This window comes from Caretta caretta, chromosome 25 (genome assembly GCF_965140235.1).
Source record: "Caretta caretta isolate rCarCar2 chromosome 25, rCarCar1.hap1, whole genome shotgun sequence".
In the NCBI taxonomy this organism is placed as follows: Eukaryota; Metazoa; Chordata; order Testudines; family Cheloniidae; genus Caretta; species Caretta caretta.
The window spans coordinates 20,363,998-20,389,961 of NC_134230.1; the positions used below are offsets into that span (position 1 = coordinate 20,363,998).

Here is a 25,964-nt window from a genome sequence, read left to right on the forward strand (position 1 = left end):
ATCCCATTTGTGGGTAGTATTATTTTGATGCAGCGCACAAAGGGGCATCAGCAGCATAGCAAGTGTATCTGTGGATCTGCTTTTGCTGCCTCAAGTTGAGTCTTTGCACAGTTCCTGTTTGTATGCTCATTATAGTCACTGCTGTCCAGGAAATAAATAACCACTGAAGTAATAGGAGTGCTATAAGTGGGATTTATATTCATTTTTTATTTTGTCCTACCTGCCACTTTATTTGAACTTTCTTCCAATTTTGTTATGTGACCCATCACTTACATTTTAACTAACAACTGGATAGGTTTTTGGTTTTTAAAGAAGAAATCCGAGTACAATGAAACTAATTCTCTTAACAGTATCCTAGTGAGAATTACAGGGCTGTGCTAAAATCTGACCAGAACAAATTAAAGGAAGGACATTAGTTATGTCATTAATCATGGAAAAGAAAAAAAGCACAGAATGTACAAGTTCAAGGTAGCTTGCTTTTGTTTAATTCAGTTTTTACAGAAAAAGACTGAAGGACTAGTACTAGGCATTACTCAGAGACTGGCACTAAAGACAGAATCTTAGTGCACCAAGGCAAAGCCAAAAGAGAAAATTCATTTACAAAGAGGTCATATCATTGAGAGCATGGTCAAGCTCTTCACTGATAGCTTTGTACTTCAGCTTCTGAGCATACAGCTCATCTGCAGGTCGAAGGGCCCAAGGCAAGGTGTTCAACAAGAAATGTAGTAAAACAGTCCACAGCAAGAGATGCATGGTAGAGAATATGGAGAACAGTTGGAATGCAGCAAGTGAGGATGAACGGTGGAAAATAAAGATGAGAAGAAAACATGTAAATAAGATAAGAGAACATTAAAATATAAGGCAGAAGCTATACACATGTACTAACTGCTAAAATGTCAGGAGTTTCAATTTCTTACTAAAAATTTTCAGTGGAGTTTTAGAAAAGATTTAGAAGCCAGATCTTCCTACTGTCACAGCTGAGTCAGATAACAAACCTTAAAATAAATTCTATTCCTATAAATTAAATACAGTGGCCCCTTGATTAGGTGCAGTTGGTATACAGGGATGAAAATAGTTGGCTAAAGGTAGCTTTTAGTTTTGATCATTTCTTTTTTGAAAGAGAAGGGGTGAGTAGAACTTTGGCAACTAAATGTCATGTCATAATTCCCCATTTTCTGGACAGCTGAACTGTTTTTTTGGTGCTGCTTCTAACCTGTATGACTTTAGCTTTAATTTTTGCCCATTCCCAGATGTGACATTTATTAAGAGTATCAGAGCTGATGAACAAAGGTAAAGAGATCAGGAAATCTGAGCAGTCTTCATTTTAAACAGAGTTGTCTGTTTAAATTCTCCTCGACCCCTTAACTTTAGGTGACTTTTAAATGGAAATATAGAATTAAACTGAGAACTTTGGTTCTCATTCTGTTCTCAATTATGAAATTGTCCTTGTTATCCACACAGAATTACCAAGCAGGGATTTTATTTCTTCACTGTGAGTTTTATAATTAGATTGATTGAAGAATGGTAGGAAAATCTGTCGTTCAAGTGAACTGATAGAAATGGGCAATACTGATGAAGACACAGCAGGTAATCACCAAAGCTACTGACTAGCTATAGATGGGCACGTAATATGGGTAAATGATTATTAGCTAAATGACCCTGTTCAGAAATGAGATTAGATACATATACATATTTTCACTAGAGCTGTTGATTAATTGCAGTTAACTCGGTGATTAAATCAAAATTAATCACGATTAATCACAGTTTAAATCACATTGTTAATAGAATACCAATTGAAATTTATTAAATATTTTTGGATGTATTTTTCTACATTTTCAAATATATTGATTTCAGTTACAACACAGAATACAAAGTGTATAGTACTCACTTTATATAATTTTGATTACAATTATTTGCACTGTAAAAATAATGAACAAAAGAAATAGTACTTTTCAGTTCACCTCATACAAGTACCATAGTGCAATCTCTTTATCGTGAAAGTGCAAAATGTAGATTTTTCTTTTTGTTACACACTGCACTCAAAACAAAACTATGTAAAACTTTAGAACCTACGAGTCCAGTCAGTCCTACTTCTTGTTCAGCCAGTCGCTAAGATAAAATCATTTTCATTTACGGGAGATAATGCTGTCTGCTGTTTATTTACAATGTAACCTGAAAGTAAGAACAGACTTTCACATGGCACTTCTGTAGCCGGGATTGCAAGGTGACTTACATGCCAGATCTGCTAAACATTCGTGTGCCCCTTCATGCTTTGGCCAACATTCAAAGGATTTGCTTCCATGCTGATGAGACTCATAAAAAAAAATGTGTTAATTAAATTTGTACAATTCTCCCCAAAGGAGTTCAGTACGTCTCCTGCTCTGTGTTTTACCCGCATTCTGCCATATATTTTTTGATATAGCAGTCTCAGATGATGACCCAGCATGTTGTTCGTTTTAAGAACATTTTCAGTGCAGATTTGACAAAACTCAAAGAAGGTACCAGCGTGAGATTTGTAAAGATAGCTACAGCACTCGACCCAAGATTAAAGAATCTGAAGTTCCTTCCAAAATCTGTTCGGGATGGGGTGTGGAGCATGTTTTCAGAAGTCTTAAAAGAGCAACACTCCAATGCAGAAACTACAGAACCCAAACCACCAAAAAAGAAAATCAACCTTTTGCTGGTGGCATCTGACTCTGATGATGAAAATGAACATGCGTTGGTCTGTACTGCTTTGGATTGTTATCGGGCAGAATCCATCATCAGCATGGATGCATGTCCTTTGGAATGGTGGTTGAAGCATGTAGGGACACATGAATCTTTAGAGCATTTGGCATGGAAATATCTTGCAACGCATGGCACTGTTCTCACTTTCAGGTGACATTGTAAATAGGAAGTAGGCAGCATTATCTCCCATAAATGCAAACAACCTTGTTTGTCTTAGCGATTGTCTGAACAAGAAGTAGGATTGAGTAGACTTGTAGGTTCTAAAGTTTTATATTGTTTTATTTTTGAATGCAGTTTTTTGTGTGCAGAATTTTACATTTGTAAGTTCAACTTCCATGATAAAGAGATTGCACTACAGTACTTGTATTAAGTTAATTGAAAAATACTATTTTTTTATTTTTACAGTGTGAATATTTATAATAAAAAATAAATGATCACTGTTCATTTTGTATTCTGTGTAGTAATTGAAATCAATATATTTGAAAATGTGGAAAACATCAAAAATATTTATATAAATATTCTATTATTGTTTAACAGTGCAATTAATCATGATTAATTTTTTAATCGCTGGACTGCCCTATTTTTCACCTATAGTCATGGTTTCTGCTGCTTACATTGCTTTGTTATTACTTGTTGCATGTGATCTCTGGGAAGGAGTGGTAGCTATTCCATTCAGAAGAGATGCTAGCATAGCTTCTGGGATTGATACACTGTCCTTTTTGTTGGAACACCATCTCAATTATCCTGAAATTTGGGATCTCGTTTGCTTTTGGACCCAACCATCTGTCTCCAGACTAGTATGTGGCCCTCATATCTCCAGATTAGCTATCACTATTTTTCTACAGAGAGCTAAATTTTGAAAAATGTAGTTCCATCAATGACTATTAGCCAGGATGGGCAGGGATGGTGTCCCTACCTTCTGGGGCACCTGGCATTGGCCACTGTTGGAAGACAGGATACTGGGCAAGATGGACCTTTGGTCTGACCCAGTATGGCCGTTCTTATGCTCTTATGATGTTCTTCAAGCAATTTACAGGAACAAAGCCCAGTACTGAACAATATGTCTACTTGTATGAATCTTGTATGCATAGCTTTCAGTTTGCAAGGGACAACTTTTTTGGAACTCCTCCAAGAACACTGATTTAGTCTAATGATAGTCCCAATGACTGGCTTAATCAGAACAAAATGAATATAAGTTCAGCTACATGGAGGCAGGGGACACATTCACCCCATGCCAAGGGATTAAATGGTGTTTAACAAGTATAGAATCTGTAATAGTGTTTTAAAGAAAATGTTCAGTAGAGCATTCTGTCCTATTAAGAATTCAGACATATTTTAAGCGTTCACTTCTTAATCAGGACAATAGGCCATCCACAGAGGCAGATGATTCTACAGTACTACCAAGTGGATGAAGTTTTAGGGGAAAATTACTGAGAAAAAAGTAAATATTATAGCATAACTGTGTTTAATGGTCTAGCTACAGATAATTATAGTAGTATAAAGATTTCCCCCATAATCTACAAAGAATACATAGTGCTAGAATTTATTGTTTCTCAGTTTGAAATTGATGGGACTTGTAAAAACAGTAAAAATTTCAAAAGTAATTTCATACCTTCCAGATCATCAATAGTCTTTTCCAGTTTAGCAACCGTTCTTTCTGCAAACTCAGCACGTGTTTCAGCCTGGAAAGAGATTATGCAGAAAAAAAATTTAAATACTGGATGAGAAACAATCTCTGTTTCTGATGTTGCACTCCATATGATTTTATGAAAATATGCTAATGAGTGTGAATATAATGTAACTGGAATATGCTTCATGCAAAAGGTCTCTTGTAAGGTATCATTACAAAGTTTATAATCTACTGAGTGTGGTCATCCTATTTGTATAAATGTATCATTCTTGTATCTGAAACTAGAAATATGAAATATAACTCTGAGCTCCTATTGTAATTATGCAAAGTGTTGGCCATTAATGACTATTTGGAATCTTGATGGCTCCCATCAACTAGGACAGTTGGTTGTAAATGGCTCTGTTTACTTGCAAGCCTTCCTGTGAGTCAGGCCAGGAAGAATGAAGGCTTGGGGTCTCACAGGACATGTGAACATGTCACATGATACTGGAATCCATCTTTAACCTGGTGCTTTCCCATTTAGAAGGGGGGAGGACCCATAGACAGACAAAGGGTTCTCGCTTTGTGCCAAAGCTATAAAAGGGGGTGGAACAGAACAAAGAGGCTGCAGTCATGAGAAATCTCCTAGTTACCACCTGAGCTGGAGCTAACAAGGATTGCACCAGGGGAAAGGATTGGGCCCAGACTGGGGAGGAGTCTAGTCTGTGAAAGAAGCTTATTGGAACATCTGAGGGTGAGATTTACCTGTATTCAGTTTCTTAATGTATTAGGCTTAGACTTGCATGTTTTGTTTTATTTTGCTTCGTAATTTAGTTTGTTCTGTCAGTTATTACTTGGAAACACTTAAATCCTACTTTTTATAGTTAATAAAATCACTTTTTCTTATTAATTAACCCAGAGTAAGCAATTAATACGTGGGGGAGCAAACAGCTGTGCATATCTCTCTATCAGTGTTATAGAGGGCGAACAATTTATGAGTTTACCCTGTGTACGCTTTATACAGAGTAAAACAGATTTATTTGGGGTTTGGATCCCATTGGGAGCTGGGTGCTGGAGACAGGAGCACTTCTTAAGCTGTTTTCAGTTAAGTCTGCAGCTTTGGGGTGTGTGGTTCAGACCCTGAGTCTGTTTTGGAGCAGACTAGCGTGTCTGGCTCAACAAGGCAGGGTTCTGGAGGCCCAAACTGGCAGAGAAAATGGGCTCAGAGGTAGTCTCAGCACATCAGGTGACAGTCCCCAGGGGGTTACTGTGATCAAACCTGTCACACTGGATAAGAAACAATCTTTGCTGAAATGCAAATTCATTGGGATGGATTGTCTCACCTCCTTGAGTTTGTCAGAGAGAAGCTTGATTTCTTCTTCATATTTATCCTCTTTTTCAGAGTACTGTGGAAACAGGGTGAACAATCTATTAAGGACCTGGTAGGAAAACTAAAGCATCAGACAGTTTAACTTTTTTATTAGGCGACTGTTAAGAGTCATTGACTAATAACAGGTAGTAGCCTCCTGTCATTCTAAAATGCTTTTCCTTAACTATCATTCTGTTTCCTGGATGCAGCTGTGTTACTGTATTTCTTGAGGTTTCTTGTTGGCCCACTGTCAGAATAAAATTCTGAATGCCTTGTCTTTTGCTTGAGGGCTATATTCTGTGCCCTGGACTATGGCTCCACTTACATATAATAAAAAGTGGAGGGGTACGCGCGCGCGCGCGCACACACACACACACACACACACACACACACACAAGTAACTCATATCCTTGAAGTAATTCAAACCATCCCATCCCCCTGGAACAGGCTATTCTTCACCAAGTGATTTATTTTCAAACCCCTTCTCAAAAATCAGTTATTTGGACTACAGTTCTATCTTTAGTCTCTACTCAGTATCTGCGCCCATTCTGGTACCCAAATACTTGAATTAAGTTGTCAGAAGACACAAGAAGCATATGTAAAGTTGGTTACCATCCCCCAATTTTGTTGTTCTTGAAGAACGTCCTACCAGCTGTATTCTCTTTGCTTTTCCTTTACACTTCATCCACCATGGCTCATCATTTGTCAAGTTCTGTTTGAACTACTCTTATAAGCTCCTCAGGGCAGGGATCATGTGAATTTCAGTACAGTTCCATGTACACCTATCCAGCTATATAATATAACTTCTAAGAAGTTCAGGAATGAACGAGATATATTCCTATCCTGTTAGTCTTCTGTGCTAGAAAAACTTTGTAAGTGATGCCAGCAAACAGATTCAAAAGTAAAAAGTGTGGGTAATTTGGAGTTAAGACTCTAGTAGCACAATGCCCTGTACTATATGTGCCTTTCCTGAACGTGTTTCATTCCCCAAAACTCAAGTATTGGATTAACCAAGAAATGCAAAGTTCACTCCAAAACCGCCTTACAAGGGTGTTAACTATTAATAAATACACCAAAAGATATCAACCTCCCTCCCCAAAAAACCCTCTCTCTCAACTACAAACAGAAAAATGGGCAATGCACGGTAAGATGACACTTCCCATACAATACCGTGCTTCATTCTCTCTTCAATTGCTTGACCCCTGCTCCCCTATCCATACAACTTTGTGAAATCATTCATTATCAGTTAACATAGCCTCAGAGTATTATGTAAATTGGTTTGTCTTGTGACATACCCTGGGTCTAATATGTTGCACAGCACAAGGGATTTGTATGCTAATTCCACTCAATTGGATCTCCGGTCAGATTGTCCTAGGACCCCTACCACAAGCAAACGTACTGGCTTTCTACAGAAGATTTTTTGGCATCAAATTTACCTTACACACCAATTCTTCCAATAATTCCTCAATTAATCAATACAAAAAACATGACAAGTTTTCAAATTCCTCTTTTTTTGTGATTGTTGTAAACTTGTATCACCAACTCTTCATTCTCCTTGCTGAACCTTAAACATTCTGTGTTCTTAACCAGGAAGAACCAACCTTCTCAGACTGAGCCTCCAGGGACTTTAGGTTGTTAGTGACATTTTTTAGTTCTTCTTCAAGGTCACTGCATTTTCTACACAAAGACAAAGGTGATCAAATCAGTTCTTCTACATATATTATGCTGTTTGGTTTCCAAATGGGCTAAACAAGTAAAATGTGAGCCAACTTGTCAGATACACTCAGTGCACTAAGTTGGTGTACATGGCATTTATAGTTTCCCAAAGTATACTATACAGACTGCATTTAATAGATTTTTGTAGCAAAATATAGCTTGTTAGGAATTCAAGCAGAACAAATAAGCCTTTCTTGAATCTTAAAGCTCCATGCTCTCCTCTGTGAACAGTTATCTTCTGTTAATTGTACCAGGAATTTAATTGGACCGTAATAATGGCCATACTGGGTCAGATCAATGGTCCATCTAGCTCAGGGGTGGGCAAACTTTTTGGCTTGAGGGCCACATCTGGGTGGGGAAATTGTATGCAGGGCCATGAATGTAGGGCTAGAGCTGGGGCAGGGGGTTGGAGTGTGGGAGGGAGTGTGAGGTGTGGGAGTGGTGCAGTGTGCAGGAAGGGGCTCAGGGCAAGAGGTTGGAGTGCAGGAGGGGGTTCAGGGCAGAGGGTTGGGGTGCAGGGTGCGGCAGGGGGCTCAAGACAGAGGGTTAGGAGGCTCAGGGCAGGGGGTTGGAGTGCGGGCTTCAGGGTGGCAGCGGCATGCAGCAGGGTTAAGGCAGGCTCCCTGCCTGCCCTGGCCCCACGCTGCTCCTGGAAGTGGCCAGCATGTCTGGCAGTGGCTCTTGGGGGTGGGGTGAGGTGGGGCAGATGGCTCTATGTGCTGCCCTCACCTGTGGGTACCACCCCGAAGCTCCCACTGGCTGTGGTTCCCCATTCCCAGCCAATGGGAGCTGTGGGGGGTAGTGCTTGCAAGTGAGGGCAGCACACAGAGACTTCTGCCCCCCTTTCTCCCAGGGGCCGCAGGGACATGGTGCCTGCTGCTTCTGGGAGCAGTGTGGGGCCAGGACAGACAGGGAGCCTGCCTTAGCCCTGCTGTGGCATGGGGCTGGCAATCCTGCGGGCCGGATTGAAAGCCCCGATGGGCTGGATCCGGCACCTGGGCCGTAGTTTGCCCTCCCCTGATCTAGCCCATGATCCTGACTTCCAACAGTGGCCGGTGTCAGATGTTTTAGAGGAAATAAACTGCCTTGTTTCATTCATCAAGTGGTCCATTCCCTGTCATCCAGTCCCATCTTCTGGCAGTCAGAGGCTTAAATACACCCAGAGCATGGGGTTGCATCCCTGACCATCTTGAGTAATAGGCATTGATGGTCCTGTCCTCCACAAACTTATCTAATTCTTTTTTTAACTCAGTTATACTTTTGGCCTTCAAAACATCCTTGGCACGAGGTCTACAGGTTGACTGTGCATTGTGTGAAGAAGTATTTCCTTATGTTTTAAACCTGGTGCCTGTTAATTTTATTGGGTAACCCCTGGTTCTTGTGTTATGGAAGGAGTAAATTACACTTCCTTATTCACTTTCTCCACAGCATTCGTGAGCATGCCAGTCTCTCAGATCTAATAGGATTCCCATCAGGGAATTGTTTGAGATTCCAGGATGACAGGAAACTAAAACTTCTAAAAAATATTTGAAATTTCCATTCTGCAAGAAATTCCAGCTCTAAATAGTGGCAACCTTTACATTAATGAGATACAATACTTGGATCCCACAGTGATGCTACTATGAAAACCTTGAGATAAGGCTCTACATACTGTGCCGGACCAGACTAAGGGATGTGATCCTGTGGAAATCCCTTCCCCTCCCCCCTGCATTCAGAGAACAGTTAGGACCTAATAAGGTCTTTCTATCTCTAGTCTGATATTCCAAAATGATTTATGTACGTGCAGAACCATTCTGAACAGCCACTCACAGTTCTGACACCTCAGCACGTTCCTCGGCTCTCTCTAGTTCACCCTCCAAAATGACCAGTTTACGAGCAACCTGTAGAGAGAGAGGAGAATTATTTTTTCCCCATTTGTTTTCCACAAAGCCCCACATCTCTGCAGGTTTCTTTTTTATCAAATAAAGGTTAGAAGCAACACCGGTCTGGAGATATGCAACATATAAACAACACATTACAGAGATCTGGTGTATGCTCTGTTGACACCCTGTAATCAGCTGCTAAGGAGAGTGAGCTCAGTGCAGGATCCCTTCCCCAGAAGCCTAGAGACTTTCCAATGTTCCTAGCATTAGGCAGCGTAAAATGTAACAAGCTCATTTCATGTTAATTCTCAGGCTGTTAGGAACTGCATCTTTGTGGCCTTGCTGTGCCCAAAAATATATTCCAACTACTTGAACTACCACTTTATAGAAAGTATACAAATAGTATTAAACAGACTATACGACTTTTTGAAGTTCTTCCAGGTAGTTTCTTTATTACTTTCTCACCAAAGCAAATAGCACCTGCTACTTCCTTGCAGCGCCAGTTTTACCTCTTCATATTTACGGTCAGCCTCCTCAGCAATATGCTTAGCCTCTTTCAGCTGCATCTCCTGAATTTCCATTTTTTCTTCATCCTTCATTGCTCTGTTTTCAATAACCTTCATACCTCTATAGAAGGAAACAAAGCGGATTGTTTCAGAGAGAATGGGGTTACTACAAGCCAGTCAGCACATTCAGCCTAATAGGCCTGTTGTGAACTTCTTAATATCTAACTACTGTGACTTGAACCCAAACCAATCTATCATGTTCTGACTGGCTAACAAAGTTGCTGATAATACTAGTTGGAATGAATCTCTACTTATCAGATTGTCTTAACAGTGCTTGCAGCTATTGAATGATGCAGGATTCTTCCTTAGCTTATTTGTGCTTCTTCCATTTAGCAAGATCTTTAAGTAGATTTAATGATACAAGCAAATAAACGTAAACGTATTTGAGAGATACCAGTGGGAACTTTTCTTTTTAAAACCTTACTCAAGTTTGTGGTCCTTAGAATAATTAGGTAAAGAGGAAATAGCTAAAAACAAAATAGCTAAATACTCTTCTCTGTGGCTTTACCCACGACAAATATTAGTTCATTCAAGACAAACTATTCAGGCCGGGTTTTTGTTTAAATATTGAGAAATGTTTTCTTAGAGCTCAAATTTGGAGCAGTTTGTAGACTATTAGAGTAAAATAATATCAAAGGCCAATGTAAAATCTATTGGATACAACTTTTCCCCTCCCAACTCACGGCAACTAATAAAGTTTCTGGACTCTAGCCTGCTGAGCCAGGGAGCCCTGAAGCAGGGGTGTTGGAACTACAAGGACTGGGGTGTGTAGCAGCACCCCCTAGCTTGAAGTGGTTTCCATCATATACAAGGCTTACCGTTTTGTTCAATGGCTTTCAGCACTCCCATCATAAAAATTGTTCCAACGCCACTGCCACCAAGGCTCATAAGCATATAGAATTCAGAGCACAGCTTTGGTTCTAGAAACTGCATTACCTTTACAGATAGCAGATCCAGCAAAAAAACACCAGGTTGAAGAAAAGCCCTTCTTCTGAAGTAAGCGTTCTGGTCTCAAACTTCCATACCCACTGCCTGAGATGCTTGGGTAAAGCATATATATCTGCTCAGCGCACCCTCTGCCATAAATTAGCCAACCAGGCCCTTAGGCACTGGAAGTCTCTTCTGTTGTCTATTGATTGGGGAAGCCTTTAGCATTTTAGGATAGATGTGGAGTCGCAACAGATTATAAGCCCAGATAGTGGAATGTCCACACTACATACAGCCTCTAGAAGGGGATACATAACATTCTTTGACAATGGGATGCACAGCTATTTGCTAGACAGCAGTATAATCTTGGATTCTATTTCCCTAGGAGGGAAATATGGGTTGATGGTTAAAGCAAGGGACAGAGTCAGGATTCTGATTAGATGCTGTTTCACTTGAGTGGATAGGCAAAACTATGTTACAAGTATTTTTACAAACAGCATAGTCAAACACAGAGATTTGGCATATTAATTATAAAATGCATTGTGTCTAAGTGCATGAAAATTGGGTTCTATTACCAAAGCTGCTAGCAGTGACCTGGTGCAATGTCACAGATCTTCAGTTACCTCTTCTGCAAAATAGGGTGGTCGATCTGTATCTACTTCAAAAGGTAGGTGTATGAGGAGTTGCTCAATAATAAAAGGCTGTAAGTACATGGAATCATTATTGATCAATGGAAGAGGTGAGACTAGAATGTGTGGTCTCTTGGCTCCCAGTCCAATGCCCTTCTCCTTAGGTCAACGAGTATTTTAAGGGGGGAAAGCAGAGCTCCAAACAGGAGCCGGCGTAAATGCTGTGCATATTGTATGCATATGATACAGAAAGTTCAGCAAGGTCTGGGAGCCTGTGCAGCTGGAATGTTCAGAAAATTAAGAGCAAGGATATAACAAGTTATACAGTGTATATGCAAATTATGATTTTTCTGTATTTGTAACTGCCAAATTTCAATATATTTTCATGGAGACAACAAAACACCTCCAATCTCAGGACCACTCTGCTGCCAACTTTAAAGTTTTTACCCCAAACTTTAGAGAGACACAAATGTTAAAACCATCAGAAATGTTATTTAATATGACTAGTTCTCACTGTCCTCATTCTTGGAAACACTTCGGTCATTTTTGCTCAGACTTTCAACCAACCTGGAAGCTTTCAGTCCAAATCCTAAGCAATTGTCCAAGTAATAGGCAATCGAAAACAGAGTTCTAATAGAAAGATTTGTGCAGTTTAGACATTGAATAAGTATATATTATAGGTGGAGCAGTAACAAGCAGTATTAAAACAGTTAAGGGCTCAGTTCAGTTCCCACTGAAGTCAGTGACTGACTTCAATGGAAGTTGAATCCAGCTATAAAATAATTTGAGGGGCAAAGTTAAATGGTGTTTGGGGCTAACAATTGAGAATTCTTCTATTTTAATTATCTGACTGCATGAACTGAGTGTTAAGAGCTGCATCAGAATTCTTTGCAGCCTTAGCTTGAGATTTCCATGTGGGTTAGTGATGCGTTCAATGGAAACGTATTCTCTTGAATTGCACTCAGCAACCTTAGCTGTAACTTCATGCAGTTTTATGTTTAATTTTTATTATAGTATCATAGGAGTATGCATAGTGCTCAAGAGGTAAATAAAGATACAGTTTTTCCCAGTGGAGATAACAGGCTTTGTTACAGCAAAATGGGACACAAGTTACAGTAGATCATGGTGGGAAAGAAATAGGTTACACAGCTGAAGGGGAACAGGACAAGGGAGAATACAGCCCTTGGGAAGTCTAGCTTCCCCAAAGGGGCAGCTGGGATGTATATGATATACTGCAAGTTTTGTCATTTTTTGGATGAAACGGGAAATGTCTAGACAATGGGAACAGCTTATTAACCAGTTACAGAGTTGGTACAGTATCACTTTTGTGATTGTGGCCCTTTATTTCTCACAGTACTAAAAGTAGCATCTGAAAGAGTGAGTGGGAAACGGAACTTAAGTGCACCAAGTCTTTAAAACCTACAAAGACTGTTAAAGTATCCTACTACTGGGATCTTCTGATGTAAGTCACTTCTCTGCATCGTTCCTTTTGGATGCCTACCTCTCGCTTTCATCTGCTGCCTTCTCTGCCTCCTCCAGTTTCTGCAGGGCTGTCGCCAGACGTTCTTGGGCACGATCCAGCTCCTCTTCCACCAGCTGGATACGCCGATTCAAAGCTGCCACTTCACCTTCTGCCTATGCAAAACAATCAAACAGCACTGGTTAAATAAAACCCAACTAGCTAGACACCAATAATTCAAAACTGATCACCTCTAATTACTTCATTTTTCACTATTTATATGCATGGAATTCTAGGAAGAGATGTTTTTTAGCTATATAACTATAGGAATTTGAATGTTTTTTTTAAAAAATACACCCGCACCTTCTCTTCCTCATCACACAGAATTAAGCATTAAAAATCTGTTTCACAAGAAAAACATTTTCAGCTAATTGTACTGTGGAGATGGGAGGTTCTACATGTAGAAATCTAGTTGGAACTTTTTTCTTAATTTTCTAACTCCCAGATGGCTCAGTCCAGAAATTCCACATTTGACTTATTGTGTTGGTCTTGTCAAAGATCCTAACTAACCCTAGCTTTGGATGGCTTGCTAATGGAATTTAGTTAAAGCAACTTCTGTGTACATTAGGGGCTCCACTATCTATAAATCTCACATAGTTCATAAATAGGGATTGGCCAGGGGATGGCCTGGGAGCCATCAGGGGAAAGTTACTCGTCTGTGTTGAGTGCATGTGGCACAGCAAGAAACTTTCCAAAAATAATTCCACTTTGTTTTCTACAACTTCTATATAGCCCTCTGAGACTGGGCGGAGAGGGGAGGAAACAGGAGATAGGGAGACAATCTGGGGCCCATGGTGGAAACCGTGGGGGCTGGTCTGATGAACTCTTCTTGTTGCTAGAACTCCTGTCATTTATGCAGCACTTGAATTTTTTTTTAAAAAAATATGAAATTCACATCCCAGTGAAAAAACGTAGTAGGCATCTTGCAGTATTGAGTTATATTAATATCTAAGATAACCCAGTCCTGCAAGAATGTTCAAAGAGACAGATCACTAATTCTGATCCCTCACATCTCCCAGATGCCTCTTGTGACTTGCCAGAATCTTTCAGAAGGATTCTCCAATGGCATAAAGTTTCACTTGTGAAATTCAAGGCAGATGAATGTGGTTTAGCTTTGATTAAATTGGGATGTGGAAAGTCAAATTTAAATTTTGTTTGGTTATTGAATCCAAAACTGACATTCTGAAATTCCACTTTGTCTATGAAGAACAGTGCAAATGTATTTTTTAAATGTGAAACAGTTTGAAATACTGCTCTTTAAGCCATCCTGTTTTTGTTTTCGGCATAAAGGTTTGGTGAAAAATACTGGACAATATAGTGGTCTTGGGAGAAAAAGTTAACACAAAGTTTTGCTATAAAATGAGACAATAAATTTTTTTACCATAATCTAAATGTGTTTTATCAAAAAGCACATACGCTTCCTGCTATATGGATAGGTTTTTCTAAATCACTTACCTTCTTCTAATAATCTGGAAGGAAAATACTATATTTAATTAAATACTTATATGTCTTGTTGGTCTAGGACAGTGTTCCCCAAACTTCTTACCTTGCATTGCTCTTTACCCAGTCTGTGCCCCTCCCTGGGCTGGGAGTGGAGCCATGGCTCCGGGAGGGGGTGGGGACGCAGACGGGGTAAGGTGGCCAAGGCTGGGGCTGGCAGCTAGGGCCAGGAGCTAAGCGGGGTGGCACTCCCTCCCCGCCCCCTGTGGGGACTGATCCAGGCCCCAGCCATGCCCCCCAAACATTTGTGGCCCCCCCCAGGGGACCTATGGTGTAGGAGGTATATCAACAATATTGCCTTCAGCAGCAGTTCTAGGATTCAAATCTCCAACTTCTTAGGATGGCAAGTTGTCCCATACTGGAGACATCTCATTAATGTAGAGTGGTTTCAGAGAAAGATAAATTAAATATTACAGGGTTGGAGTGTTTGGCGTGAAGAAAGATTTTTAGGTACTAAATATGGATAGTTTGGGCCCAACAGTAATTAAGGGAATCCGAAGGTGCAAACAGGAGACAAGGGAGGGTTTACCTAGCAGACGTGGTTTGAAAGTGAGCAATAAAATACACCTCTACCCCAATATAACGTGACCCGATATAACACAAATTCAGATATAACAGGGTAAAGCAGCGCTTCGGGGGGGGCGGGGCTGCGCATTCCGGTGGATCAAAGCAAGTTCAATATAACGCGGTTTCACCTATAACGCGGTAAGATTTTTGGCTCCCGAGGACAGCGTTATATCGGGATAGAGGTGTATCAGGAAATATTTCCTAACAATTAAGTCTTTTTAAAGACCGTTGAATAGTCTGAGAAGTAGTTAAAGCCCCATCACTGGAAAGCTCGCAAGTAAACAAGGCAGTGGAGAAATGTTGTAGGCAACATCAAGACAAGATGATCAAATTAATCCCTTCCATATATACTTCTGAGTAAAAGGAACTATATTATTAAAACACAGACTGGAAAAAAGCAAATAACTATTGGCTCGTGGATTTTTGTATGACGGGAGCTAGAGTGCCTTCTATTTTCCGAGTGCAGTTTGGTCATTAAATTTTTCTAATCACAAGTCAGTCAGAATTTCATTTGTTCTCTTCTTAAGTGCTATCCATTGAATGTGCAGATTACATACAAAAGCCACTATCTTAGAAAAGACATCTAAAGCAATCCAGCACTGATAACCTCCTTCACTAGATGCTTTCATTTTAAGATGCAGTGTTAATGAAACAGGATTCCAACCTGTAACAAGAATCCTCCAAAGATAGGGTTGCCAACTGTCTAATGACACAAACCCAAACACCCTTACCCCACCCCCTGCTCCGAGGCCTCGCTCCTTCCCCAAGCCCCCCTTCACACACACCCCCGCTGTGGCGGGGGGTTGGGGTGCAGGATCTTGGCTGGGACCGAAGGGTTTAGAGTGTGGGAGGGGGCTCCGGGCTGAGCCTGGGGCAGGGAGCTGGAGTGCAGGAGGGGATGTGGGGTGCAAGCTGTGGGAGAGAGTTTGGGTATTGGAGGGGGCTCAGGGCTAGGGCAGGAGATTGGGGTGTGGGAGGGGGTGAGGGCTCTGGGAGGGAGTTTGGGTGCAGGGGGTTGGGGTGCGGAGGGGGATGCAGGCTCTGGCCAGGAGGCACTTACTGCCTTAGCCCCACTGCGCTGCTGGACTTCTAGCACCTAAAATCTCCCAGTTTGGCTCCGGGAGATAGAGTCTGATTCTGGGAGACTCCCGGCGAAACCGGAAGGGTTGGCAACCCTACCTAAAAACAGGGATATGTGGCTACTTGAAAGTTGGAGACAGTTAATTTGACCCCACTTTTTTTCAGTTAAAGCATGCCACGGTCTACAAAGGATTTGCCTTATATAGTAAAAGTAATTCACTGGATCCATGTGGTAAAAGACCAAGAAGATCCTGAGAGGGCTAATCACACACAAATGTATGAAACCAGCAGTCTCACTCCAGAGCGCATGGGGAGCATTCTTTACATGCTCTGAGGCTCACAATAGTGGATAGGGTGACAGACATCCCGATATTAGGGACTTTGTCATATTTTTCACACTTGCTATCTGGTCACCCTAATAGCAGAGGGGTTGCTCTATTAAAGTCCGTAAGAGTTAAGTTATTTTTCCAGCATGTTCAGATTTTTTCGACCTATGTTAAAGTAACATGTAGTTGCAGAGAAGGAGAAAATTGCTTGGAGCGCTCCTTTGACAGAGATTTTATTAAACTGCACATTCATATTCTGCTTGTAACTTTAGCTTTCTACTTCCAAAAAGCTACTTAAAGGGAGCAAGTTATCCAGCTGGAATAAATGACAAAGGAAAGTGAATGGAAGGACTTCATCAGCCTCTGCATGAAGAAAAAGAAAGTCTGTCCCATGCTCCCCAGGAGGGCACGTGGTGGTGGTGAGGCTGGAAGGGACCTATTGGAGGAAGAACAGTTTCAGCAACAACGCAGTGCTGCGCCCCGGCAGTGCTGTGCCCCAGCAGCAGAGGGATAGCTCAGGAGTGCAAAGGGCTACAGATCAGGCCATTTCCCCAGGGCTGCTTCAGGCACTCACTGAATGTAGGTATCAGTAAAGCACTTCAGTCAGTCTGAGGTCCAGGGAAGGTTTGTGTGAGAGTGCAATTACAGGAATTGGCTGCATGTATCCTCAGAGTTTCTTGTGTAAGAATTCAAAGTAAAGATCACCAGGTAATCTGGTTTGATCTCCTACACACCACACACCACCCAATCACCTCTGCATTGAGCACAGCAACTTGGATCAGACTCTCCTGGCCTGCCTATTCTCAGCCTGTGGCACACAATGGTTTAGTCTCCCCCTGGAAATAGGCTGTCCAAGAGAGGTGTCTCTAATGTAATTGTGGGTTTGTCCAGCGTGTTTGGGTCGTACAATATCTGGATGGTAAGGTAAGCAAACTGCTACCGTAGATGGGAATGTGAATTTAACTGATAATGTGCTTGATTTTTTGTGATTGTGTCAGTGGGATTTGCACCTGACCAGCCTTAACTCAGAGGGCCAGATTCTCACCCATGGCTGAGGAAAACAGGAGTGCAAAGTGTCTTTAAGCTACCAGTTCTAGGGCCCTTCTGTGTCAGGCCAATCCTCCTGTCAGGTTGTTCTTACTTGTATCAACTGTCAACAGTCCCAAGGACCATTATGTCAGTTGGGGATTACTAGGGTACTTGGAACCCCCCCCCCCCCGCCCCATGTTCCTTGTGCCAGTAACAGGGAGGGGTAACCATATAGGAAATGGCTCTAAGCTATCTGATGGTCCTACACAGGGGAACATCTCTTGGAAATAAATAAGCTAGTTTTAAGATACTCTTGTGGTGGTGGATCAGCAGGAAGCTTCCTAATGCAGCAACAGATGTAACCCTAGACAACCAATATCGTTTTTTTGTGGGGGTGGGGAGTTATGTACCTCAACCATAACATAATTGTCTCTGCCTTTTTCCTTTTGGCAAACTACTGCAATAAATTAACACTAAATGAAATATACAACCAATATACTGTGTGTTGTAAAATATACCATTTCTAGTTAGTTACTCATCTGCATTCTATGCAGGTACGTACATCTGTTGCCTTCTTTTCAGTCTGTTCCAGTTTTTCCTGAGCATCTTTGAGAGCTTCTGAGTATTTATCCAGTTCATCTTCAGTTCCTTTTAACTTCTTCTGCAGTGCCACCAGCTCATCCTCTACCTTTTGAGAAAGAAAAATAAGTTGTGAACATTCTGACACATTGGTTGCTCTGCTTATAGATAAGGATAGCCAAAGACTTCTTCCTACTATTTGTTTTAAATTATGTTAAGCTTTTTTTAAAGTGATTCTATGGAGAGATATCGAATTGTGGATTTTTCAAAGTTGCTGTGTAACTTCAGTTGTCTAGATGCCAAGTAGCCTACACAGTTTTACACTATTTTAATAAACCTAACATGGCAGCTGAGCAGGCCATTTGGCATTCACATAATGAACATAAGAATGGCCCTACTGGGTCAAACCAAAGGTCCATCTAGCCCAGTATCCTGTCTTCCGCCACTGGCCAGTACCAGGTGCCCTGGAAGGAATGAACAGAATAGGTAATCATCAAGTGATCCATCCCCTGTCGTTCATTCCCAGCTTCTGGCAAACAAAGGCTAGGGACACTATTCCTGCCCATCCTGGCTAATAGCCATTGATGGACCTATCCTCCATGAATGTATTTAGTTCTTTTTTGAACCCTGTTATGGTTTTGGCCTTCACAACATCCTCTGGTAAGGTGTTCCACAGGTTGACTGTGCGTTGTGTGAAGAAATACTTTCTTTTATTTGTTTTAAACCTGCTGCCTATTCTGAAACCATGCTATATCCATATTTCTAAACCGATTTAGCAAACCTCACCTATGAGGAAAAATGTTTAAAATATTAATTTTTAGACTGAGTGGGGACCTGATAACAGTCTTCAAATATATTAAGGGCTGTTATAAAGAGGATGGTAATCTGCTGTTCTCTATGTCCGCTAAAAGTGGCACAAGAAGTAATGGGCTTAATCTGCAGGAAAGGAGATTTAGGTTAGATATTAGGAAAAACTATCCAATTATAAGGATAGTTAAGCACTGGAACAGGCTTTCAAGGAAGGTTGTGGAATCCCTGTCATTAGAGGCTTTTAAGAAAAATAGATAAATACCTGTCAGGAATGGTCTAGGTATACTTGGTCCTGCTTCAGCATAGAGGGCTGAACTACATGACTTCTTGAGGTCCTTGCCAGTGCAACATTTCTATGATTCTATAACTCAGCTGTTGTAAGTAGGCATAACTCCATTTACTTCAATTTAACTATGACAACGTACACAAGTTGAGAATCTGACCCCATACATCCAGGGATTGAGTAACCCTCGATATTGCCCTAGTCTGAAATAAAAAATTATGCTAGCACAGTGTGCTCCTCCTCAGGGAAGGCAGGGACAAGCTTATTCCCATCACTGGCATTCTACCTACAGTACTGTCATTGAATCCCAAAAATAAAGAAAATGTCATGTATATATGAAAAATGCATTGCACCCATATCCCCGAGTTCAGGGAGACTCTTAATGAAACATACATTTGAAACATGTTATGAAAAATAAGTTCTGTGTATGTCTTTTACTCTTTTGACTGTGTTGCCCTTGTTTATAGTCTACAGTCCACTTGGTCTGTATGTAAATACAACACTGGATCTACTGTCTCCTTAACAGAAGCAAGAGGATAGAGAATGAATCACAGAAGTACAGGTATTAAGTAGAGTAGTGTTTAGAGTCCATATCTCCCTTAGCAAGCACTGCTACACTTCACTTGGTAAACTGAGGCATTGCTTGAAATATGTTGAATATGATCAGGGCAAATGTGTTATCTGAAATACAGAGGTACCATCCATTCACTGAGATACAGTTATTTTGTTAGATTTGATGGTAATAACATTATTTTCCTAAAGATTCATAGCTTTAAACCACATATGGTTTTCCAATGGAAGGAGGGACATATGGGTCATCCAAGGTATGTTCCATTTTATCTCATTATCACTCGACCATACCATATAAATCCACACTGTATTCTAAAAAGGTGCTATTTATATCCTGCTGGGAGACTGCCAGATGACAGATTCCCCCCTGCTCCCTGGAGAATTTCTATTATCAAGAGACTTCTTGCTGATAACATAACTGGTGTGCCTGCAGCCTGTCTGATCTGTCATTGAACTCGTAGTACCACCTTTGTTCTATTCTATCCTGGGAATAGTAATTAATTGAGGAGAATGATGGTTTAACTCATCCTTTGTATAAGTTCAGTCTATTAAAACAGTTAATTTAAACCATCTTTATGTGTGTGTTAATTTTTAATGCAGTTCTTTTACTTTAATTGTAGCCTGGAGGATATCTTTATGATTTTGGTTAGCATGTTGTGTACGCACATTGTTATACATTTCTGTACTTATGCTCAAAGTAGCCTGCTGCTGAGGAAAAAAGGGCTAAAATAATACTAGGATATATTAATGGGAATATCGAGCAAGAGTAAGGTGATATTACCTCTGTATATGGCATTGGTGAGACTACAACTGGAATACTGTCTCCACACTTTTAAACAGAAAGTTGCAAAATTTGAGAGTATTCAGAGAAGAGCAATAACGATTTGTGGTCTGGAAAATGAACCTTACAATGAAAGACTAAGGGCTGTTTTGCTAGCATTTTTTACCTTTTTTATTGCCAGTTGACTCATGGTAGTTAATGCCTTTATAAAGACTAATCTGGACAGTTCACAAATGTTTGTGGTTTATACTAAGTTGATCCCTAAAGAAGTGCAAGATATTTAGTATATAAAAGAAAAGGTTAACCAACGATTTAATCGTGGTCTATAAGTTCCAGAATAGCAAGATCCAGGGGCTGTAAACTGAAGTCAGCAAAGTTCAAGCTAGAAATAAGATACAAATTTTTAGCAATGAAAGTAATTACCCATTGAAACAGATGAGGGGTATGCTGAACTCTCTATCACTGGTAATCTTTAAATCAAAACTGGATAATTTTAAAAATGTTACACTAGTTGACTTCAATTTATTGGGTTGATGCAGGATGACAGCTTGAAATACTATAGTCTGAGTTTTTTATGAGGTCAGACTAGGTGATCATAATACTTCCTTAATGCCCTTATACTCTGTTATAATCTAAATGCCCTTGGAAAATATTAAAAACTACAATTTAAAAAATTTAAAATCCAACAATTTTACCTAACACTCTAATAAATACGACAAAGCAAAGCAAATAAATATTCCTTCCACGAACACCATAATTACCACCCTCTAAGTCATTGAATCTCTCTGAGCCTCAGTTCCCCATACACTGAAGACAACTTAACTGGGTACTCAGATACTATAGAGATTGGGGGGCATGTAAGTATTCCCAGAAATCATAACCAGAAGATTAATACTGTGTATAAAGTAGGGCAGTCAAATGAATAAAAAATGAATCGCGATTAATCGCACAATTAAACAAAGGAATTGCGATTAATTGCGCTGTAAAACAATAATAGAATACTATTTATATAAATATTTTTGGATATTTTCCACATTTTCAAATATATTGATTTCAATTACAACACTGAATACAAAGCGAACAATGCTCACTTTATATTTATTTTTATTATAAATATTTGCACTGTAAAAATAAAAGAAATACTATTTTTCAGTTCACTTAATACACGTATGTAGTGCAGTCTCTTTATCATGAAAGTTGAACTTACAAATGTAGAATTATGTACAAAAATAACTACATTCAAAAATAAAACAATGTAAAACTTCAGAGCTTGCAAGTCCACTCAGTCCTACTTCTTGTTCAGCCAATCACTCAGACAAACAAGTTTGTTTACATTTGGAGGAGATAATACTGCCCACTTCTTGTTTACAATGTCACCTGAAAGTGAGAACAGGTGTTCTAATGGCACTATTGTAACCCGCGTTGCAAGATATTTACGTGCCAGAGGCGCTAAAGATTCATATGTCCCTTCAACCACCATTCCAGAGGACATGCGTCCATGCTGGTGACGGGTTCTGCTCAATAACAATCCAAACCAATGCAGACCAACACATGTTCATTTTCATAATCTGAGTCAGATGCCACCAGCAAAACATTGGTTTTCTTTTTTGGTGGTTCAGGTTATGTAGTTTCCGCATCAGAGTGTTGTTCTTTTAAGACTTCGGAAAGCATGTTCCACACCCCATCCCGATCAGATTTTTGGAAGGCACTTCAGATTCTTAAATCTTGGGTCAAGGGCTGTAGCTATCTTTACAAATCTTACATTGGTACCTTCTTTGCAGTTTGTCAGATCTGCAGTGAAAGTGTTCTTAAATGAAAAACGTGCTGGGACATCATCCGAGACTGCTATAACATGAAATATATGGCAGAATGTGGGTAAAACACAGAGCAGGAGACATACAAATCTCCCCCAAGGAGTTCAGTCACAAATTTAATTAACACATTATTTTTTTAATGAGCATCATCAGCATGGAAGCATGTCCTCTGGAATGGTGGTAGAAGCATGAAGGGGCATACAAATGTTTAGCAGATCTGGCATGTAAATACCTTGCAATCCCGGCTACAAAAGTGCCATGTGAACATCTGTTCTCACTTTCAGGTGACATTGTAAATAAGAAGCAGGCCACATTATCTCCTGTAAACATAAAGAAACTTGTTTATCTTAGTGATTGGCTGAACAAGAAGTAGGACTGAGAGGTTCTAAAGTTTTACATAGTTTTGGTTTTGAGTGCAGTTATGTAACAACAAAAAATTCTACATTTGTAAGTTGTGCTTTCACGATAAAGAGATTGCTCTATGGTACTAGTATGAGGTGAATTGAAAAATACTATTTCTTTTGTTTAGCATTTTACAGTGCAGATATTTGTAATAAAAATAATATAAAATGACCACCGTACACTTTGTATTCTGTATTGTAATTGAAATCAATATATTTGAAAATGTAGAAAAACATCCAAAAAAATTTAATACATTTCAATTGGTATTCTATAGTTTAACTGCAATTAAAACTGCAAATAATAGCAATTAATTTTTTAAATTGTGATTGTAATTTTTTTGAGTTAATCGTGTGAGTTAACTGTGATTAATCGACAGCTCTAGTATAAAGATTTTTTTTCCTTTGGAGGTGTCTTCCATTCAGCTGTTTGTTTCCTCCCCTTCAGATCTCCTGTGCACAAAGCCCATAATATGGTATCTTTTTTTCTAGCATAGGGGGACACTGGACAATGTTCCATCAGAAGCTTGTCATTATTATTCCTTGAGTACGCTTGATCAGTCACTTCAGAGTGACACAATGGTAATTTCTGTCTTTGTGCTGTGCATGCTGGGAATACATTTTGTTCTCTTAGACTAGATCAGTGTAATTCAAGAGTAATTACAGAAGTAGAGGTACTTATTCTGGCTTAATACTGGTGTAATTGAGAAGAGAATTTTTGCTGTCTCAAGCCATGCTCTCAGACTCTGCTGACATAAGAATGGGGGCTCAGATCTGAGTCCTGTTCTCAGATTTTCCACATTGTGCCACCATTGGGCAGGCTTTTTCTTTTATATTTTTTAGCTTCTTTTTCATTTACAGATACAAACAACTTTCCATTATAAAAGTTTGGTTTTATTGTTTATCACTTTGCCAAATTTTAACTGGGATGAATTTTTGCATGCCATGTGTCTACTACAGGCTGAATTTTTTGGGAACATTTCAGCCAAAACAGTTCAGCTGCTTCAGAGAATAAGAATATGGAAAAATACATAATTTTGCCCTTGATAAAAATACTGACAAACCTTTTATGTGAGCAGTTCTAGCACCCCATGTTTTGGAACAAGAACTTGAAATTTGTTAGGGTAGGTGGCCTTTCTGTCAGGGATGTACCTTTTGCAGTCACATTGAAAATCTACCTAAATTTGGCGACGTTATAAGTCTTTGAAAAAATCACAGTATAAACATGCTCAGAGTCTGATTTTAGCAGCAAAAAATCTCCAAAGATTCCATCATCACTGAGCATGCTCAAGCCTCTCACAGCTCCTACTGCTGATCAGACTGTGTGTGCACCATCCCCACAGAGAAACTGAGGGTATTTCATCCCCTCAGCATTCTTATGTGTGACCAGACTTGTACATTGCTTTGGGATGGAGAATGTGTAGTCTGGCTACTATAGAGAGAGCACCATAGAAAAGCTTATGAGGACGTTAATAATTTTGTATTCACTGCAGGAATTGGGTACACTTAATGATGAAGATAAAAGAAAATAGTGAATAACTATCCATTCACTGAGCACCATACATCTTGTGCACTGAATGAAGTAGGGTTGTGTGGAAAAAAATAGTACATGATACAGTCTAATTACTTGATCATAATGTGCATGCATAAGGGTTGCTATACAGTGTTTAGAATGTTTTGAGTACTCCTGTTATATCACTAATACTATAAATAACAAATAATTGTAATTTTTTTCATCTCTTTAAAAGCAGAGATCATAGTGGATTCTTTATATTTTTAAATTCTGTTCCCACCAGGTCTCTACATGCAGTATTGGTTTGAGGTTGACGGGACATGGACTGAGATGATAAAAATTATTTTTAAAGCAAATAATGTAAACTTAAATATAACGTCAATTAAAATTCAGTTAATTTTTTCCACTTGGATGCAGCTTTTTCCTTTTCAAATCAATCCTTTTACTTTTTCATTTAGCTCTGCTATTTCATAAACTATTGAGCCAAGAAAATCTTCGGAAATGTGAAAGCTTCAGTATCCACTATATCTGCTTTTTTCGCCAAATCCTTCCTTTAAGCAACCTTGTATAGACAACTGGGATTGCGTAGCCTCCCTTGTCTTTTTCAGATAAAGGGTGCCTTCCCTCTCCTCCATCAAAACTTGTGCAAAATCACTGACTTTGTGAAGCATTTTAGCTACAATTATTGTTCAACATTCTGTGTTTATTCAGAATTGCATTCTTTTATGCCTGGTCTTCGGGTTGAAACTGGTGAGCCTTAAATAGTACGACCCTCTGGACTTGTCTCTTGTAGAAATTATAGTCTGGAATATAAAAAGGAATAATATAAAAAAGCAGAAGCTCTGCAGGAAGTGCTGTATTTGACCTGAATCTGAAGGTCAATATAAAATCCCTGTTAGTACTGGTACGGTGCTGCACTCCAACGCTGATCATTGGTGCATTGGGATACAAATAAACGTATTGTAATCCTTTTCCAATCACATTTAGCAGTGACCGCATGTTTGTGGAAAATATTTTAATGTGCTATGATGATCTCTTTTTGTTTTGAGATATTTAATCACTAGAGAGGAGTGATTTGTAACAAAGGACACCCAAGTGACTCAAAATGTTGGCGTTAGAAAAAATCTAACAGCTCTACCACTGTGTGTCATCCTTGTTTAAGATACAAAGCTCTGGTCTCTTCCAGGAAGGTGCAAGCTCAAGGAAATTTAATGAGGAATCATATAGGATTCAAAAGGATTCTCTGAAGTACAGTGAGTAGTCTAGGAATGGTGCTGAGTCCCAAATCAAAATGGATGAGCAAATAAGAAAAGTTAACAGATTGTCCCATTTGTATGCATGAACTATATTACCAAAATGCAAAATACTTCAAAGGAGGGTAAGCAGAAAAATAGAGGAGACCTAACAATACTATTCTATTTTCTCACCATCACAAAAATATTCTACTTACTTTCTTAATAGGTTATACAATTTTCTCCACAATGTAGATACACAACTGTTTTTATTCCTACTCACCTGTTTGCACTTGTCCTCAGCTGCTTTCTTGTCTGCTTCAGCCTGTTCAGCTCTATCAATTGCATTCTCCTTATCTAGCTTCAGCATCTGCATCTTTTTCTTGATGGCTTCCATTTTTGCTGGAGGATGGGACTGTGTCTCTAACACACAAGAGAAGAAAAGCTTTGCAAGACCAAACTAGTAGTAAACAGTCTTAAAAATAGGTGGAGAAAGTGGTAGAGCACGGCTCTAGGCGTGCAGGACAGTGAACCTTTGAATGGTTGTAGTTCGCTTTA

The 25,964-nt window shown here is 39.7% G+C and overlaps 1 protein-coding gene and 1 long non-coding RNA gene across 7 annotated transcripts in view; one reads left to right on the top strand and one right to left on the bottom strand.

Annotated features, from left to right (window-relative positions):
* Positions 1-25,964, top strand: part of LOC125627318 (uncharacterized) — a 41,646-nt gene that overhangs the window by 12,017 nt on the left and 3,665 nt on the right. For 2 of the 6 annotated variants that reach the window (XR_012666030.1, XR_012666031.1), the window contains 2 exons: positions 12,760-12,867; positions 16,688-20,238. The exons of 2 other annotated variants lie outside the window; for them this stretch is intronic. This is a non-coding gene — a long non-coding RNA (uncharacterized LOC125627318). Of the gene's footprint in view, positions 1-12,759; positions 15,486-16,687; positions 20,239-25,964 lie in introns of those variants that run through there. 2 more of the 6 variants (XR_012666033.1, XR_012666032.1) reach the window with 2 other exon arrangements.
* On the bottom strand, positions 463-25,964 carry TPM4 (tropomyosin 4). Its single transcript, XM_048831305.2, has 9 exons — positions 25,690-25,964; positions 17,989-18,114; positions 12,907-13,040; positions 9,793-9,910; positions 9,231-9,301; positions 7,307-7,382; positions 5,680-5,742; positions 4,340-4,409; positions 463-680 (listed from the first exon to the last, which is right to left on the bottom strand). The coding sequence occupies exons 1-9, from the start codon at positions 25,801-25,803 to the stop codon at positions 598-600; spliced, it is 855 nt and encodes a 284-aa protein (XP_048687262.1). The 5' UTR covers positions 25,804-25,964; the 3' UTR covers positions 463-597.